This window comes from Hypanus sabinus, chromosome 13 (assembly GCF_030144855.1).
Source record: "Hypanus sabinus isolate sHypSab1 chromosome 13, sHypSab1.hap1, whole genome shotgun sequence".
Taxonomy (NCBI): Eukaryota; Metazoa; Chordata; class Chondrichthyes; order Myliobatiformes; family Dasyatidae; genus Hypanus; species Hypanus sabinus.
The window spans coordinates 91,294,041-91,315,277 of NC_082718.1; the positions used below are offsets into that span (position 1 = coordinate 91,294,041).

The 21,237-nt window shown below is 40.3% G+C and overlaps 1 protein-coding gene across 2 annotated transcripts in view; it reads right to left on the minus strand.

Moving 5' to 3' along the window:
* rhof (ras homolog family member F) overlaps window positions 1–21,237 on the minus strand; it is a 44,366-nt gene extending 23,129 nt beyond the window's left edge. The window contains exons 1-2 of one of the 2 annotated variants that reach the window (XM_059988201.1): window positions 20,236–21,237; window positions 11,279–11,366 (exon numbers count right to left, since the gene is read on the minus strand). In XM_059988201.1, the coding sequence (XP_059844184.1) occupies window positions 11,279–11,366; window positions 20,236–20,253 (106 nt within the window). In that variant the 5' untranslated portion in view covers window positions 20,254–21,237. Of the gene's footprint in view, window positions 1–11,278; window positions 11,367–19,348; window positions 20,201–20,235 lie in introns of those variants that run through there. The other variant, XM_059988200.1, reaches the window with a different exon arrangement.

Sequence of the window (21,237 nt, forward strand, 5' to 3'; positions counted from 1 at the left end):
GGCTAGAGAAAATTTGAGAATTTTGCTTAAGATCCCAACAATTTGCTTCTTTGCCTCCCACAGTGGCATGGGACACATTTCATCAGGCCCTGGGATTTATCTAATTTTGTTCTCACCAAGATATTGACTACTTCCACCTTCTCTTAAAAAATAACACACTCCACAATTTCACTTTCTCCTTGCCTGAATTCTCCAATTAAAATGTCCTTCTAGTAAATACAGAAGTATTTATTTAAGACACCACATACATCCTCTGTCTCTATCACTAATCTCTATTTTGGTCCATAAAGAGACCTATGGGTTACCCTCATGTGTTAGTAAATATAAAAGACTTTAATAAATATAAAATATAATCTTCCTTAATCCTATCTCCCAATCTTGCCTCTAAATTTCACAAATACTCTCAGTGGTCACTTTATTAGGTACACCTGTACACCTGCTCATTAAGGCAAATATCTAATCAGCCAATCATTTGGCAGCAACTCAGTGTATAAGAGCATGCAGACATGGACTAGAGGTTCAGTTGTTCAAACCAAACATCAGAATGGGGAACAAATGTGATCAAAGTGACTTTGACAGTGGAATGAATGATTGTTGGTGCCAGACTAGGTGGTTTGAGCACCTCAGGAATTGCTGATCTCCTGGGATTTTACAGAAAAACAGAAAATATCTAATGAGTTGGATTTCTGTGGGCAGACGTGCTTTCTTCATGAGAGAGGACTGAGGAGAACAGCCAATCTGGTTCAAGCCGACAGGAACATAAGAGTAACTCAAATAACCACAAGTTACAATGGCAGTGTACAGAAGAGCACCTTTGAATGCACAAAATGTCTAACCTTAAAATGGATGGGCTACAGCAGCCAAAGACTACAAACATACACTCAGTAGCCTTCATAAATGCTTCTATGTTGTGAAATTGTGAAAAACGTCATATAGTTACAGATCTTCTATCATCATGAAGTATTTGAGACACATGCAATATGTTACAGAATCAATTATTTTTTCCATTAACCACTGACTAGATTCTTCCTTTGAAGAGGAATTACTCTCAGCTATCAGCAGTACCCTTGTCCTATACTGTAGACATCTACAGTATAATTCATTACCAGGGGAAAAATAACAAATCTCTTCCAGCTAAAGTGTTCAGCTAACACATGATATAGTTAGATAGATTTTTACGTAGTAGGGGAATTAAAGGTTATGGAGAAAAGGCAGGTAGATGGAGCTGAGTTTACAGACCATGATTTTATTGAATGGCAGGGCAGACTCGAGGGGCCAGATGGCCTACTCCTGCTCCTATTTCTTATGTTCTTACAAAGCAGCTCTCTCCAGATCCAGTCAGAGGAATCAGGAATTCACAGTGATTCTGTTTGAGACTGTCATTTCAATTGATGGTCAAAGTTGTGTTGAAAATGGTGTGTGATCTCAAACTGACTTCCTGCCTCTGTCCAAATTTAGTCCAGTAGGCAGGAAGTGGCTTTCGACCACCAGTGTTTATACTCCCCGAATAAAATTATGCAGGTAGAAAATTTGCTTAAATATTATAAATCAGAAATGGAGATCTGGCAACAAGTAGAAGGCACAAGAGTCTCAGGAGTCGTACCACCAGGTCACTAAGCCATAACCATCTGGCTCTTGAACAAAAGGGGATAACTACACTCACTTGCCCATCCATTGAGATGTTGCCACAACCAATTATCTCACTTTAAGGACTCTTTATCTCATTATCTCATGTTCTCATTATTTATTACTATTTATTTATATTTGCAGTTGCACGGTTTGTTGTCTTCTGCCCTCTGGTTGATCTTTCATTGATCCTGTTATAGTTACTATTCTCTAGATTTGCTGAGTATGCCCACAAGAAAATGAATCTCAGGGTTGTATATGGTGACAGATATGTACTTTGATAATAAATTTATTTTGCACTTTGAACTTTGAGGAAGTGTTATGAGTCAAAATAATCATATGTTCTATGACAATAAAAATCAGGAGCTAACAAGAAAATGATAAGCTGACCAGATTACAAATTTTCAAATAAAATATACCATGTTTTTCAGACACTAAACATTATATCCATCACTTCATGTACTAGTCAAAGTAAAGTTATTATCAAAGTATGTATGGTGGTTTGAAGTATCCTGAGAGTTAACATCTTCTGATTTTCTACCCTGCTTTGCCCTTCTCCAGCCAAGAATAACATATGCCCAGTTGGGTTAAAGTCAGCTTCCACTTCCTGAATAGTTTTGATGAGGGTAGGTGACAAGAGGAAGTCATTGTTTGTACAAATAGACTTGCAGGTTCCTATTTATTTACTCATTGAGAGACAGCACAGAATATGCTCTTCCAGCCTATGAGCCATGCCTGCCCAGCAATCCCCCGATTTAATCCTGGCATAATCATGGGACAATTTACAATGACCCATTAACCTACCAACCAGTTTGCCTTTGGACTGTGGGAGAAAGCTGGAGCACCCAGGGGAAAAAAATCAACGCAGTCACAGGGAGAGCGTACAAACTCCTTACAGGCAGTGGCAGGAATTGAACCGGGGTTGCTGGTACTGTAAAGCATTGTGTTAACAACTATGCTACTGTTCCATCTTACAGGTCATGAGCTTGTTTTAAAAAGGATAGTTTTTGTTAGGAAAAGGATTCTTTCAAGTGTTCTCTCTGGTGCAGGTTCAAGATATCTGCCCACCTTTAAGTCATCTCCCTATTGGCTATGATAGAGTCTAAAATAAATGGTTACAGCTTTCTTTCCTGAATGTCCACCCTACCTTATTGGCTGGTTGATGTTGGGACTATGTAGTGGAGCTCAGAGAAATTTGGAACAATCTCTTTCTCAGCCAATAATAAAACAAAAAATAAATTACTGTATTTTGGAATTGTAAATGAAGTTGGTTCTTTATGTATCATGTCGTATGACGTGGGCGATTATGGTCTTTCCATTGCCATGACTGTTCTTGGCAAATTTTTCCACAGAAATGACTTACCATTGCCTTCTTCTGGGCAGTCCCTTTACTAAACAGGTGACCCCAGGCATTATCAATACTCTGCAGAGAGTGTCTGCCTGGCGTCAGTGGTCACATAACCAGGACTTGTGATATGTACCCAGCTGCTCATACGACCATCCACCACCTGCTCCCATGGCTTCATGTGACCCTGACTGAGGGGGGTTAAGTAGGTGCTACACTTTGCCCAAAGGTCACTTGCAGGCTAGCGGAGAGAAGGAGTGCGTTACACCTCCTTTGGTAGAGACATATCTCCACCCCACCACCCAGTAAATGGAGTAAATCTTAAATATATTAGTGAAAGCATTACTGCAATCCAGAATCCTCAAATAATTAATAATCTAATTCCTAAATGAAACTGTCTACACAGATTTTTTCCTGTTAATTTCAGTGAGGAAACAGATTGCATGATTTTAATTTCAATTGAATTTTTTTAAAAATTCACATAAAAAGTCTTAACAGAAAGGTAATAAAGTCCATCATGGTTCAGTGAGATTATACACTGGGCAAATGAATAATGCAGAAAACACAGGAACCAGGTTTTCTTTAGTTTGACGTGACAGGACTGGACTAACCTTTGTCCAGGCTTTACAAAGAAATTTCACAACCACTGTGTATGGAATGAAGGGTGGAAACTAACAAGCCTTTGCCTGAAATTAATATGCCTACAATCTTAGAATTTGACCTAAAAGTAGCAAGTTCTAAGATTTAATTTATTTTCCCTTGACTGCACAGCATAAAGATTTCAAAATTGTGACAAAAATCAGAGGTACCACTAGGCGCAAGGACAGATTCCATCTTGCTGTTTTAGACTATTGAATGTTTCCCTCGTATGAAAAGATGGACTCTTGACCTATCAATTTTTTGTGACCTTGCACCTTATCTGTGTTTCGGTACTGCACTTGGTCAGTACAGCAACACTTTATTCTGCATTCTGTTATTGTTTTCCCTTGTATTACCTCAATGCACTGTTGTAATGAACTGATCTGTTAGGACGGGAGGCAAAAGTTTTTCCACTGCCCCTCAGCACGTGACAAAAATAAATTAACTTAGCAGATAAAGGATAAACAAAACTTTGGAACATTGTTGCCATTTCTACTCAAATAATTACGTTGATCCTCTCCGCACCTTGTTGCACATCGGGCGGCAACCTTTGCTGTTTCTTTAGCACTTGTCTTTTTTTTAATGAGGCTGAGTTGCTAGCTCGATTCGGACCCAGGTCCACTCCCCTCAAAGTCTGGTGTGGATGCCACTACACCACCGACAGCTGCTCAAATAATCAATACTATCTGAATCATCAAACAGCACCTTTTCTGAGCATAATGTTTTTCTCTGCATGTTGTACCAATATAATTTAAACCTATACAGGCAATAAGAGGACTGGCTCAACAATGACAATTCTCACTGTAGTCTTGTCAGAGGGATCAGTTAATTTCACACTATGTAGCACCCACAGTTTCCTCTCCAAAGACCGAAGTCAATGATGGAAATAGTTCTGGCAGATCAGCACAGACACTAATCTACTAATGAACGTGAAAGCTCACTTATCAAAATTACTATCAATCTTATAAACTAATGATACACGTAGTGTTGCATTGTGAAGAAACATTTCATTCTTGCTTATCAAAGCCAAATGCCATTGATGACAAGATTGGGTGAAAAGAAAGAGATATCAATACTACACTGCTAGATATGGTTGTGTTGTCTCAGCTAGACAAGATGAGGGTCAAAGATCACATACAACCATAGAACATTACAGCACAGAATCAGGCCTTTTGGCCCTTCTTGGCTGTGCCGAACCATTTTTTTGCCTAGTCCCACTGACCTGCACCTGGACCACATCCCTCCATACACCTCTCATCCATGTACCTGTCAAGTTTTTCTTCAATGTTAAAAGTGAGCCCGCATTTACCACTTCATCTGGCAGCTCATTCCACACTCCCACCACTCTGTGTGAAGAAGCCCCCCCCCCCTCAACAGAACCATAGAACACTACAGCACAGTACCTGCCCTTCAGCCCTCCATGTTGTGCCGACCCATATAATCCTTAAAAAAAAGTACTAAACCCACACTACCCCATAACCCTCCATTTTTCTTTCATCCATATGCCTGTCCAAGAGGTTCTTAAATACCCCTAATGTTTTAGCCTCCACCACCATCCCTGGCAAGTCATTCCAGGTACTCACAACCCTCTGTGTAAAAAAACTTACCCCTGATGTCTCCCCTAAACTTCCCTCTCTTAATTTTGTACATAAGCTCTCTGGTGTTTGCTATTGGTGCCCTGGGAAACAGGTACTGACTATCCACCCTATCTATGCCTCTCATAATCTTGTAGACCTCTATCAAGTCCCCTCTCATTCCTCTACGCTCCAAAGAGAAAAGTCCCAGCTCTGCTAACTTTTCTTCATATGACTTGTTCTCTAAACAGGCAACATCCTGTTAAATCTCCTCTGCACCCTCTCCATAGCTTCCACATCCTTCCTATAATGAGGTGACCAGAATTGAACACAATATTCTAAGTGTGGTCTCAGAGTTGCAAATGACCTCTCTACTCTTGAACTCAGTACCCCTGTTAATGAAGCCTAGCATCCCATAGGCCTTCTTAACTACCCTATCAACCTGAGCAGCGACCTTGAGGGATGTATGGATTTGAACCCCAAGGTCCCTTTGTTCAAGTAACTGACCATTAATCCTGTACTCAGTCTTCTGGTTTACCCTTCCAAAATGCATCACCTCACACTTGTCTGGATTGAACTCCATCTGCCATTTTTCTGCCCAACTCTGCAGCCTGTCTATATCCTCTTGTAACCTTTGACAACCTACAGCTCCATCCACAACTCCTCCAATCTTCGTGTCATCCGCAAACGTACTCACCCATCCTTCCGCCTCTATATCCAGGTCATTTATAAAAATCACAAATAACAGGAGTCCCAGGACAGATCCCTGCGGCACTCCACTAGTCACCGTATGTTCCCTTTACACTTTTCTCCCTTCACCCTTAATCAGGGAATCACCCTCTTGATCAGTGACATTTCACAGAAAAGGTGGTCTAGTTACCAATAACCGTAGCTCGGATGGACAGAGGGGAACGATAACATGTTCAAATACCCTGAAGAGGAAAGCAAGAATGGAAGTTGGCCTGTAGTTTACAAGAATGTCTTTTGAAGGAAAATGTTGATGACAGTGGCTTTACAAAACAAAAAGAGATGGAGCAGTAGATGAGGAGAGAAAACGATCAACGACATTAACTATCGTGGAGAGTTGGGTATTATCAGTTAGGATAGATTATGATCAAAGCCTCTGGAGTTGAACATGCAGTCAAGTTCAAAGAGGGACATGAGGAACTACAAATAACCAAGATGTGCGCTTGGGCTTATGGCAAGAAACAACCATTAATGTTTGTCCCAGTGGCCTGCTGGGAAGACTTCAGTGACAATAGGCCAGATGGTGGCAATCTTAGTGACAAAGAAATCTCTAAAACTCCTGGAAGGCGTTCGAGCCTGAAGATGCCGGAATCAGGAGTCACAAACAATCTGCTGGAAGCTATCTGCAGAACATACAGCATCGGTTGTCATTTCCAAAGATACTCCACCAAGATTGTTACCCTGTGAGTTCCTTGCTCTTTATGGAGGTGATGGTAGCAAAATATTGAAGAGAACTGTTTGCATTAGAGAGCAGAACCCTACAATAGGAAGCAATTCTGCCTGACAAGAATGGAACCTAGTTGCACTCTGGTCTAAAGAGTTCTGACAGTGAGTGGGTGAAGCAGTCATCCACCATGTTCCTTCGATTGGAGGGGAAGTGGAGTTGAGGTTTATACCAATGACCATTATGTATTGGTTTTAGTGTAGATTAGGAGATCAAAACTGCAGTCCAGGATGTGGTTGGAAGTCTAAAGATGAATTTGTACAAGTATAAGGTAATGAATTGCCAAAGATCCTCTTAAAGTATGCCAAAGAGGAAGGGCTTGGATTTAGGAGGAGGATATGGGTGGAGTCTGATACCAAGAAATGATCAGAGGAGGCCCTATACTTGAGCACTGGTTGAAAATATTATCAAACAACACACTAACTTATGAAGGCTGAGATCTTTTTTCAATGCTGGAGAAATTATTGAAGATGGGTTCTGTTTCATACCTTCAATAGGCTGTCTAGATACTCCCAAATATGAAGTTTTCTGAGCAGAAAAATAAGAAGTAGCACTTCCCAATAACGGTGTTACGCGTTGTTATTTTAAGCAAACCACTCAGAGTGATGGTGAAATATTTTCTACGCAAAGGATTAATTGCACAAACTCAAAAACAGATCGGATATTTGATGTTTCTAATGGGCAGGAAGGTTTATGGAAAAATTTACTACCTATCTTTAGACAAACTATTATATCTTACACCTGTACCCAGTATACTGGGATTTTTCTAACTTTTAAATTATTATATGTCTTACATTAAGCAAGTTATGCATATGTCATAACAAAGGTGGTTCCTGACTTTGCAAATTGAAAATTCACAACAATATTTGCTAAAACACTTCCCTTGTAATCCATTTCAACTGTATTTCCTACTTAGTGTGAATGAGGCATGAGAATGAAGTGGTTGGCTGCCCTTCTGCTAATTACAGTGGTACGTATAGTAAGATGGTAAGAAATACTGGCCTTCTGATGTAAAAGTGCCCCACAGGAGGAAAAAAAAATTACATCTGAAAATAATTTCATGAAAACTGGAAATGTTGAACATGTTCAGAAGATAACGTTACTTTATATAATAACTTTAAATTTAAACCTGGAAGATTCAAGTTAAATGTTTTACTTCTGTTGATTGTCCTTCAACAGTGCTGAATTTGTTTTAAATGCAAATAAAGTGCAAAATCTAAAACACATCTTTTTATCCTTGAGTAACAAATTGAAGACTTAAAATGAGATTCAAACTTAATATTCGGTTTGTAATCAAATTCAATTCTGATTTAAAATTAACAATCAATTATCAAATGGTCATTTCCTTTTTTGAACTTTTGTTGGCAATGTGGTCTGGCTGAGTTTAGATTTTCAGAAGTTCATGTACAATATGCAACTTTCTCTAGTTTCCTTGCCCACTTCCTAAGTTGCAAATTTAATGCACGGCTGGAATTTCATGACTCAAATGATAAATGGTGAAAGCTGGATGACACCCAGCTGCATGATGGGTGCATTTGTTTGATGGTGCCTAATTCTAATCCTCACTATTGCCAACATATTTTTCAAAATATTTCTCAATAAGCAGGTTAATTTTCCACTTTTTCTATCATCCAAATTGATCCATTCCCGCCATATCCTACAACTTCCCTTAAAATTTAATCTGGTCAATTGTCACAAAGCCACTTGAGGTTAGATTGGCAAAATCAACAGAGAGCAGGTTTTAACCTGGACCCTTCATGGACTACTTGGCTTACAACACCTGACATTGCATGTATCCATGGAGTTTACAGTGGAGTATGCTACATTTATTACTTAATGGTATATTAAACTTTTTATCAAATGCTGTAAAATTATAAATGGAGTATTTTACACTTTATACAGAATTTATATATTTATAAAATTCTGGCATTATACACATTCTGGCTCTGGACGTTTATGAAAATACATTTTCTAATAACTAAATTTGATCTTAAATCTGATTTGCTGTGTACTTTATTCTAAATATTCATATAATGATTGCAAAATCATTACCTGCAGTAATAATTTAAAAAGTAAATTGAAAGAACATCGTAGCATGAGATTATAATAATGCAATCATATATACAGTATTTTTATGAAACAGTGTTAAGTATTGGGGCACTTTGTTGATGCCCCGTCGAACAGGTTGCAATTGAAGAGCACGATTTTGGGAATGAAAGTTGATCTTCCATTTTAATGTGTGATGTGCCTGATATTGTTAAGCCTACAGTAGATAAATAATAAGTACATTTTATGTGGTTACTTTACACTCAAAAATGTTACTTACAATAATGTGGCTTCTCAATGTTTGTCTGCATGCTTAATTTAGTATTAGGGCTTGAAGCAATTACTGATCAACAACTTACATTGGAAGTATCCCTGTTGTGATTGTTTTGCGTGTAGTGTATGATGAATATTAAAATAATTTCTGTCATTTTGCATGAAGATCTGTTCATATGCTATCTCTTTACTCTGCCTTGAAATAAAATGTAGACATGGGCTGCTAAGAAAATTAGAAAGGTATATGATAACTTCATTAATTAATGAAGCTAGTGGTTGTGTATTCCCAGCATCCACTATACACTGTCCTCGTGAATTCAATGCAAGTTGTTTGTTCCTGTGGCTTTGGACTATTGTTGCCAAGTTTTGAACTAGGGAACCTGCAAACAGATATTGAGAAGCTATGTAAGTATTTGTAACATTTGCAATTAGGAGACTTTAATGATGTGAAACTTGCGTTAACATGCAGGCTTGTAGAACACGTTGTCCTGATTGTTTATATCTTGCTACAATCTGGAATAGGATAGCAATAGGACTACAGCAGTTTTTGTTGAGGATGAAGAAGTTTTGCGTTTTTATCGAGCACTCGCAGAGGATTACTGATGGGGGAAGCGGTGTGATGAGCCTTGATCCATAGTCCTGAAGGGTGAGTGAGTTATGTCGCATTGAGGTCCTGAATTGCATTTGCTTCTAGAGATCTCAGCTCTCAACTGGTAAATCTCTATGAACCCAGTAATTATTTTGTATAGCAGAATAACGCTGATGATAGCCTTTGCTTTGTTTTATAGGTTCACTAATGAATAGTGATCAATACATACCATTAGATTGCAGAATCAGTGTCAAATCTACGCAGGTATTAGTTGATTTCAAGAAGGGGTCATTTACTGGCATCAGCACTTTATTTAGAAAGGGGAAATTTTATATTGTTCCTGATTACTGCCAAGATTTGATCAATAGTGATTTGATCAACACCAGATACAGTGATCATGGGGGTTGCAGAAGATTTTGTCCAATAAAACCAAAATTAGATTGTCACAGAGGAAAAATAGTGTCAAAATTTGTCTTGCATTTTCACATGGAATAGGCAAGATTGTCAGTTATATGTAATGATTGTTATTTAGCATCTTTGATGCTAGTGGAACTGAATAGTAAGGAGGTTGAGTACCTTAGGTAAAATATCATTAGTGGACAAGTATATTTAATATTTATCACATTTTAATGGCAGCAAAAGTTTCACATGAGTACTATTCAGCAAAAGTTAACATAAGAATCAAATATTAGACAGACGATCATAAGATTTTTTGAAAAGGGTAATTTTTAAAGAGTGCTTCTGTGAAAGGAGATAGCAAATGGGGGGGGGGGGGGGGGATTAGTGGTGGCACCCGTCGGTCTCGAGAGACCATGGAGTTTCCAGGGCGCAGGCCTGGGCAGGGTTGTATGGGAGACCGGCAGTTGCCCAAGCTGCAGGCCTTCCCCTCTCCACGCCACCGATGTTGTCCAAGAGAAGGGCACTAGGACCCATGCAGCTTGGCACTGGTGACGTCGCAGAGCAATGTGTTAAGTGCCTTGCTCAAGGATACAAACACGCTGCCTCAGCTGAGGCTCGAACCAGTGACCTTCAGGTTACTAGTCTGATGCCTTGCCCACTAGGCCATGCGCCAACACGTGTGTTGGGGGGGGGGGATTAGGGAGCTAAAGATTTAGGTATGTGATAATGCAGGCAAAGTAGTTGAGTGAACTTGGGAGATGTAATTGGTGCAGCGTTGTGCTTACACTGGGATCCAGTATAGGTAATGAGGTCAAAAGCAATAGAAAAAAAAGATAGTGTGCTAATTGGAAAAGATTTTTTCTTGACTTTGATCTTGTAGACAGCAGAAAACAGGAGGTTACTACTGAGTGCATTGGAATTGTTATCCTAGAGAAGCAAGACAATACAGTAGATGATAGTTTCAATAAGATGTGTTGGACAGGGGTGGGGTCAGGTAGTGTAACAAAAGTGATGTTAGTTTCAATGGAAGTGTTGATACATGATTAAAAGCTCTGAGAATTCCAATCAACTTAGGATCTGCAATTTTGACATTCATTTATAACCAGTGACTAGAACTGGAATTTTAACGAGTTAATTTTCCAACCTCAAGTTGGACATTGACACCAAGTGCAGATCCTCTCTTGGTGATGCTGTAATTGAAACGAGTAGAAATGAAATCCAATGCTCTCCTTTATGAAGTACGTCAATCCCTGAGCTATGCAGATAGCACTTTGAATTAACATTCAGCCAAACGGGAATAATTTTAAAACTCTTACCTGCTGTGTCATATAGAGTCAAGGTGACTTTCTTGTTCCTAATTGTGATGTCTGTCACATACTTCTCAAACACCGATGGGGCATATTGCTAATAGCAAGGCATGGAATGAAGAAACAGAAAATAGATAAGATTTTAACATTACTTACTAATGTTGCATTCTATTGACCTACCTGAATTCCTGAATATAATTTCCTTTTAATATTCTAAAGAGTGTATATATATATATATATATCTAAATTCTAAATTAAAATAAGATTCTACAGTTGTGTATTTAATATTTCAATAATGAGTAATCTTGTATATATTGCCTGATTAAGTGTTCTTGTTTATTTAAATAATTTATTATGGGTTATATGTAAAATATGTTAATTGCATACATCATCATGCTACCATGTGATGTGTGTACGCTTTGCATAAAATAAAATCGTAGTTACACCTGCATTCCTGGACTCCTGTGTTTCCTTTGGATTAATTTAATATTTTGTAGTTACAGAACATAACAACAGTGAAGCACTTGTTTTTTTTTAGCTGGACTTGTGTGACTCCTGCAAATCAAAGAGGAAGAATCTGTTTGTACTACGTACACAAATTAGAGTACAACGCAGCAACTATCTTGCCCAGGAATGTTGAACTTAAGTTGCACTTAAAAAGTCCATAACATGATGCAGAATGCAACTTTTCAGGCCATTGACTCTGTGTCACCATCCAATCATGGCTGATTTTCATTACTAAATCCATTCTCCTCCCTTGTCCCTGTAACCCCTTTACCAATCAAGAGCATATCATTCTCTGCTTTAAATATCCTCATAGTTATACAGCACAAGAACAGGCCCTTAGGCCCATTGTGTCTAAGCTAAATATTAAGCAATCATTTGTACTAATCCTACATGAAGTATTTTATTCTCTCTGTCTTCTCATTGGCTTCATCCATTAACCTTTATGTTTATTTCTTTTAAGCGTGGAGTAGGCCCTTCCAGCCCTACGAGCCATACCACACAGCAACCTGCTGATTTAACCCTAGCCTAATCACGGGACAATTCACAATAAGCAATTAACCTGCCAACTGGTACGTCTTTGGACTGTGAGAGGAAACAGGAGCACTTGCATGAAACCCACGTGGAGAATGTACAAACTCCTTACAGTCAGCGTTGGGAAGTGAACCCGGACTGCCTGTACTGTAGGGTGTTGTGCTAATCACTACACTACTGTGCCTCTTTATGCGGGAACTCTCCTGGATAATGCAGAGAATTATCTTTAGGAGATGAGCGCAAATTGAAAACTGAAGCACACGGAGGAAACCCATGCAGTAACAATGAGGATGGGAAAACTCCACACAGGGGTTTGAGTCCTCAACAGGACTGAGTCCCGGATATTAGAAGTGTGAGGCAGTGCTTCAAACTGCAGCATAAACCTGTACTTATTAAACTGAAGACACAGAGTTCTCTTAACTTACTAGGTGACAACACCTAATCCAAAGATAAGGTTATGTGAGAGAAGATCAGTTGAGAATATCATTTGAAGCAGAATTTGATTTCTCTAATTTGGATTTGGGAAGGGATATTCTCAGATTCCCACCCATCAGTCCTTTCCATGGTCAGTGGTGAGCACTATTTGGCTCCTAAACTCTAGAGTAGATAAAGGATTTAGTGTTTTCCCGGCGCATATAACGGATAAGTTTTCTTGGGCTTCCAGCCGGGCACAAGTGTCAATTATAGTTGACGTTTCAATGACAAACTCTGCCATCTTCTTCAGGGATGATGCCTGGGAACGTCTAGTCCGATGGTATTTATACCCCCATCATCTGTCCCTCCTGATTGATTAGTCCTCATCCAATCAGTTTTCCACTCTCCCACCTTGTTTACAATTGAATTCCAGTTCTTACTTGGAGCAAGACCTTTGTCTTTGTTAAAATTCTTTTCCTCTTGTTTTATTTCCGTGACTTCCTTCACCAAAAAGCCATTGGCGTGGTACAGTAGTTTTGTGCCATTGAAGTCAATCCTATGGCCATTGTGAATGCAATGTTCCGCTACCATTAATTTTTCCAGGTAACCCCAATGCATACACCTCCTGTCAGCCCTTTTAAGGACCTGGTTGACCTTCACCTTGTAGCCCTTCTGTAGGAACATTGTGTGCAATCGTCTTATTTCCTTGGGGTAACTCTCCAGGTTCAAAATAATTTTTGCCCGGTTAATTAAAGTAGAAAGAACTGCTCAGCTTTGGGAAACATGATAGAGGCTGCTATTGTTGAGATACAAGTCCATGTGAATAGGTTTCCCACAGACGCCATGTCTGAAGCTACCGTCCGGTTTGCATCATATTAGAACATCCAGGAATGAAGGGCAACCATTTTTCTTCGTCTCCATCGTAACTTGAATGTTTGGATTATACTGTTAAGGTGGTTGCAGAACTGTTGGAGTGGCTGGAGTCCATCAGACCACAATACGAAGGTGTCATCGATGTATCTGAAGAAGCATTCCGGAGGTAAGGGCGATGAACTCAGAACCCTCTCCTCAAAGTCCTCCATGCGGAATTAGCAATAGCTAGCATCAAGGGTGATCGCATGGTCAAAACCACAGTGCCAAATCAAGTTTTTTTGCAATGAGAGCAGGAAAAGTGCAAGAGCCTCTGACCTCTGGCTGATCACTGATGACCTCTGGTGAGATTTATAGGATGGCAAGTTCTTAAATGGGAACAACTAATATTGATGCTTATTTGTTTTCTATGTATTTCTGCCAAAACATGTCAGCATTAAACGGGAATAAAAAGTCCAGTTTTAATTGCACCTTTCACTTTCGTGAGTTGTAACAGTACTACGCTAACTGTGAATGAAGTACTTTTGGAAGTGCTTTTGCAAGCAATATAGAAAGTACCTGGTACAGAACATAGAACATAAAACAGTATAGCACAGGAATATACCACTCAGCCCACAATGTTGTGCTGAATCAGCTAAAAACCAAGTGGAAAAACAGCCAAACACTAATCCTTCCTACCTGCACCATGTCCATATCCCCGTATCTTCTTACATCCATGTGCCTATCCAAATGTCTCTTAAGAGTCTTTAATATATTTCCAGACATCCATGTTTCTGAGTAACTTGCCCCTTACATCCCCCTTGAACCTACCCCTCTCACCTTCAATGCCCTCCGGTATTAGTCATTTCAACTCTATCTGCCCGCTCTATCTATGGCTCTCATAAACTTGTAAACTGTATGATTAATACATAAGGTATTATTACCAATACGTTAGTTTTAAAATATACTCAAACTTGAACCCAATTGAATTACTCTAAAGACTGCACTCTGTCAAAAGCAGGACGATAAATTAGTCAACATTTTTAAGGTTAATCTTCCTGCAATTATTTTTGTGTTGCAAGATTGCTCCTTTCTAATTTAGATTTCAATGAATTTCTCTGGAATTTAGTTCTATTGGTCCCAAACACTCTTAGATCACATACAAGTATTCAGTCCTCCCATTGGGACATTGGCATTAAGCATTGGCAAGTTGTCATAAAATTGAAGGACCAATGGCCAAATCTCCTCCAAGAGGTCCACAATCTTGTCATTGGGTTTAGAGGCTTGTGTGCCTCAATGACCCAGAGAGCTATGTTGATTGGAGTCAGGGCTTTATGTAGGATCACCCATGCCAAATAGGTCAAAAGGGTTGAGTATCCCCTACACACTTCCTAGCAAGGTTGGGGTGGTTAGAGCATACTCCATCATCACTCCAGTTCAGTTCAGCTAATTTGCTACAGATTAGAAACTAAAGGTGCAGTTTGCCTGACTGCTCCAGGTTTCACGGTGATTTTCCCCACTGTGTGAACTGAGACTGAGGTGATGGGCCTGCTCTGGCTGCTTCTGTGGAATCAATTTCATTCGGAATGCTGTTGCTTGCTTTTATTGTTTGCACGATTTGTGCTTTTCTCCCTCTTTCTCTGCACATTGGGTTTTAAAATTGGGTTCTTTTGGGTTTCTTGCTTTGTAAGCAGATGAATCTCAAGGTTGTATGATTTATATATTCTTTGATACACATGTACTTTTGAATCCTTCTTGGTGGCAAAAGTTGCTTTATTTTAAGCATTAAGAGAAACTGTTTGCCAATGGTGCCTGTTCACTGTACACTTTCCCTATTCAAACAGTTTGATGTGAATCTTCTGCTGGTACTTTCTAAGACACCATTTTCAAAATAAACTACTTCATCTTCCAATTGGCATCAAAAGGGAGTTTAAAAACATAACATAGACAAAATTCAAACACTGAATTAAAAGTATTGAAATTTGCCATCCAGGATTTAGACAAAAAAAAAAGGAAATTTAACAGTACCCACATCAGCTCGTGTTTTGAGGAAAACACAAAATAATTTGCAGCAAGTTAATGCAAGTTTAATGAAAGATATTTCATCAGTCACAAAACAAAAACAGGATCTTCCAGTCAATATCAAAGCGTATGGGAAGAAATTGTTGGATTTGTGCCCCGCCTATGAAAAGAACCTACCACACAGTTAAACCTCTCTTTCACAATGGGTAATGGTGCCCTTAACTTATTGCTCAACTGTAGCAAAATAAAAATGGGGATTGTGAAGAGGTTTAAAATATAAACCTTACAGTTTACCCCCTTACATATTTAGTTTTTTCCCCCCTCCTCCCTTTTTTCTCTCTCTCTGCCCATCACTCTGCCTGTTCTCCATCTCCCTCTGGTGCTCCCCCCCAACTTTCTTTCTCCCTATGTTTCCTGTCCCATGATCCTTCCCCTTGTCCAGCTCTGTATCCCTTTTGCCAATCACCTTTCCAACTCTCAGCTTCATCCCACCCCCCTCCGGTCTTCTCCTATCATTTCTCATTTCCCCTCCCCCTCCTACTTTCAAATCTCTTACTATCTTTCCTTTCAGTTAGTCCTGACGAAGGGTCTCGGCCCGAAACGTCGACAGTGCTTCTCCCTATAGATGCTGACTGGCCTGCTATGTTCCACCAACATTTTGTGCGTGTTGCTTGAATTTCCGGCATCTGCAGATTTCCTCAAGTTTACCCCCTTCCTTCTTTTTCTCGCCATTCAGTTCATTGTTTTTATTTTGAATCTTTTGGTTCCCTTTCTTTGCCCAAATTGAGTCACAGAGTCTTGCAGCAATACAGCATGAAAACAGACCTTTCAGTGCTAATTGTCTATGTTGACAGTGCTGTCCATATAAACATCCCATTTGCCCAAATCTGCCTGACCTTTCCTTACCACATGCCTGTCTCAACCTCTTCCTCTGGCAGCTTGTTCCATATATGCACCACCATGAAGAAGTTGTTCCCTTGTGTCTCTTTTCCCCTCTCACTTTAAACCTTTGCTCTCTAACTTTGGGAAAGAGACTGTCTGTGCTCTCGTCATTTTATACACTTCCTTAGGTCACCCCTATGCTCCAACAAATCAAGTCCCCAGATTGCCCAGCCTCTTCCTTTAACACAGGCCCTCGAGTCCTGGCAACATTCTCATAAATCACCTTGTAGCTTAACACTATCTTTCCTGTAACAGGGTTACTAGCACTGCACACAGAGGTCCAGGTGGAGCCTTAACGTTTTGTTCAACTGAAGCGGTCTTGTACAACATTCCCAGCCATTCACTTTGTTCTTCAGCTGCCTCTAATTTCATTAGATAAAGAGGTGGTCTGTTGGTCCTGACCTACACAAGGTCCTGGCTGCCTGAAGAACTACATTCAGGATGATCAACTGGCATTTCCATCACACAAGATCTCAAAAATAATTGGGGCTGAAAGATCCCTTAAGGTGATTTGCTCTGAAAAGTCCTGGGCCTTTATGCTGTTTAGTTAGTAGCACCTATACCTCCCAGTGAGAATTTCTGAGTTCCCTATCAGGGTTATAAGCACAAGAATTTAGCTTAATGATGCAGTGTGACATCAGATACATCAATTTACAAGTGTTATTACATACAGGCTTTGTCTCTTTAGTGAGCATAAATTCTACAGCACTATTTTGCACGAGCAGCAAGATTTCCTGAGCGATATTTATTTATCATCTTTTTTGAAAAGGGTAATACTGACATTGTCTTATTACTGCTTGCGGCAGCATTCTGTAATACACTAAACTACTTGTATCAAACCAATCATTCATGCTTTATACAAAAGCTATACTTCAAAACTACTTAATTGACTGTAATCTCCCAGTGGCCATGCATTTTAATTCCACTATCCATGGCCACCTCTATTGTTACAATAAGGCCACGCTCAGGTTGGAGGAGCAATACCTTATATTCCCTCTGGGTAGTCTCCAACATGATGGTATGAACATCAATTTCTTGAACTTCCGGCAATGGCCCCACCCCTCTCCTCCATCAGTCCCCATCCTCTTTTCCCTCGCTCACCTTATCTCTGGTGCCCCCCCCCCCCACCTCCTTTTCTTTCTTCCAGGGCCTCCAGTCCTCTATTATTAGATTCCACTTTCTCCAGTCTGTCACCAATCAACTTCGCCCATCACCTTGAGTTTCCCCCTCCCGGTTTCGCCTATCACATTGTGTTTATCTCTCCCCTCCCACAAACCTTTTAACTCTACTTCTCATTTTTTTTCTCTCTCCAGCCGTGCTCAAGGGTCTCGACCGAAAACTCTTTTCCATGGAAGCTGCTTGGCCCGCTGAATTCCTCCAGCATTTTGTGCGTGAACTGACCGTGAAATGCTGTGAGGCACCTGGAAGGGGGCCAGTGAAATACCTTAAAACAGGGGTTCCCAGTCCATTCAGTAAATGGTAGTTATCTAAGGCATAAAAGAAGTTGGGACCCCCGCATTGAAATATGCTGAACTAAACACCCTCTACGGACATTTTATTGTGTACATTCATTAACAAAATGATAATAGAATGGGAATCAAAATAGGAAGAAGAATTAATAATGAGGAATCTAATAGAAAAAAAAACCTTCACAGGGAAAACAAAATTGGCGCTCTAGTCTGTTCCGTGTTCCTGGAACACCTAATTAATTGCACTTTGATAAACACAGCAGATTCTGCAGACGCTGGAAACCCGAGTGCTGGGGAACTCGACAGGTCAGGCAACATCTACAGAGAGGATAATCAGTCTAAACGTGAGCTGTTTATTCCTCTCCATGGAGGCTGCTGACCTGCTTCGAGTTACAGTACTCCAGCATTTTGTGTGCCTTGCTCTAATTTGACCTATTCAAGCTCTTAAACTAGATCTCCAATCATTAAAGAGATTGCAGTTTGAGAAGTTTACAACTCAACCCGCTACAACACTCATCTCTGAGCCCACGTAACCAGCTTCAATTAATTTGCAACTGGGGCATGACATTTTGATTTCCAGTCCGTTCCCAGGAACAAATGTTTCTTTCTTAAAAGAAACCCTTTATAACTTTTCTGTCTGTTGGCATTTCTTTATATAAGGGGATAAACTCTTGCGATTAATCCTAATGCTACTTGTTTAGTAAGCAGGTTTAGCAAGAAATAACTGGAATTTGATGGTACTAACATGAACAATAAATATCATGGAGTGTGACGAACGCTCTACGGCTAAGCAATATGAGGCGGTGGGACATTTATCATAAAACTGGAAAAGACCCGATCGTCTTGTTGCCCACTTCCTGTTCTCTTCATCCCGCTTCTCATCTCTCTCTCTCAATCGTCAAAGTAGATTCTGCTTTTGGCGCCGCCACCATTCCACAGACCCACCCCTTCAAGACGAGTTGACTCATCTGCATAACTTCTGTGAAATTCGTCATACCTGACACGAATTCCACAGACTTTACCGCAGCTTGAGCTACTTGGTTGTGAGATGGTGCTGATTGTGAGCTGAATGATCTCTGCCCCTTTAGAATGCGATTTGCGGAGGAGTGCCCAGTATCACAACTAAAACGTTAGAAAGAAATCTGCAACGATGATTTCTACTGTATTAATTCCAATACAAAAGTCCAAATCTCTCAAGTTACTTTGTTGTACATGAACAACATTATCGCTGCTAATATCAAAACCAACCATTCAGTTACACAGAAATATGACAGGATGCTTGCAATTTCACCGGCATCATCGTACAGTTCTTAACTGGTTATAAGCCAATATTAGTTCAACTTACTTCTGGGAAGTCCCCCTTGGCAAATACCATAAGTAAAGACGTTTTCCCACAGCCACCGTCCCCAACTATCACTATTTTCAGCTCTTTTCCACCGGCGTCTGTAGTGTTCTGATGATGGCCATTTGCCATGGCCATTTTGGGTATTTTTTTGCAAAGAAAATAATTGGCTTCCCTCCACTAAAAAGCGATCAATTCCTAGAAATTCGGCAGAACTTCAGAGGTGTTCACCCAGGTTATAAATGTGACAACTGTCGGCGCATAACAGTGCCGCCTTTCCTCCAGTCAATTCCACGGGACGCTGAAGAATCGCTGCGACATCACCGTTTTCGCATTTTCACCGATCTGGGACTGCCTTGTCCCCGCTCATCCGAAACGACTGTTATCCGCTGCACGGTGTGTGGGGTAGGTGTTCTCATCTCAAGGACACTCCTGCTCTGTGACCCCGCCTCTCGTTAACCGGCCTCGGGCTGAACAGCTCAGTTTCTGGTTAGGGACTGTTGCGTTACTTAATTCATTTCCGTGGTATGTGCTAGTTAACCCTTTCCATTCCACATGGGCCCCGGAAAGAATAAAAGCTCACCGAAATCACTCGAAAATATAATTGCAATTTACGAACAGCCATAACTTGGCTGCTAGGTAAAAATCATTAGTGCCCAACTATGTATAAGCAAGATTCTATAAAAGCCAATCTGTCGTTGAGCTTAGGCTTCTCCGATTTTACACTTTATTACAGATACCCAGCGATAAATCGGTATGTCAGGTCGCACTGAATGACATCATTTACATGGTTAGTCCGATTTTATTTGTAAAACTCGTACCCAGCACTTCATCGCCATTTAGCACAAGGTCTGAAGACAATGTCGGTATCTGATGCAAGAAATACCTACCGACTTGAAACGTGCCATTGAACGCACAGAAAACGTTATCCCGCTTCGAGCCGGCTGGATTCTAACTGGGAAATGCAGAACGCCGATTGTAGTGAGCCCGCGTTTCGCACATGATACAGATAATGCTGGAAATACTTCTCAAGTCAAGCCACATTTTGATTTTATGTTTCAGTTCACAATGAACTAAACGGTTAAAAGCAACACACACAAAATGCGGGCGGAACTCAGCAGGTCAGGCAGCATCTCTGGAAAAGTCGACGCTTTGAGCTAAGACCCTTCGTCCAGCGGATTGAAAGAGAAACGTCTAATTTTTGACAAAGCTCTGTCCAGTGCTCACAGGTGACATGAATGCTTTTTATCGCTGTAACCGCCCAACTCTCTTTATGTCCAAGCAAGGAATTCTTGAATGCTTCTTGATATGCTGAATATTTTCCGTTTTTTTTAAAGTCACAGATTTTCCACGTCTACATTATTTTTCTTCGGGCAGATTGACATTTTCATTGTATTGTTGGAGTGAACAGGGGAACGGCGCCACATCAGGGCGAAGACACGTGCTCAACCACACCGATGTCCTCAGCGTTTCCTCTGGTATACAATGTGGGGCAATTGTTGATACACAAATTTAATCATTTTTTTGGGAGTGTGGACGAGGCTCTTATGACTGTTGAGAGACCGTCTCCTTCGGTTTAGATTTAACTAAACAAACAAGCTTGTGTTAAATATTTAAATCCCGCATTAAAACCCCGTGTAGACACACGCCACCTCCTGTAAATGTGAGATGCAATCAGGCTCACCGTGAACCGTTCCGCTGGATCTTTTCACTGGACGGATGTGAAGGTTATGTATAAATGATGTGCCCTCCTCTACATCGGGGAGATCAAGCGCAGAGTGCGCAGCCGATTTGCCTGTTGTCCCCAATGGGCATCCTCATCTTTCAGTTACAAATCACTTTCATTCCAATTCCCCTTCCCCTTCCAACGTGTTTTTTTTGCTCTAGGTTGC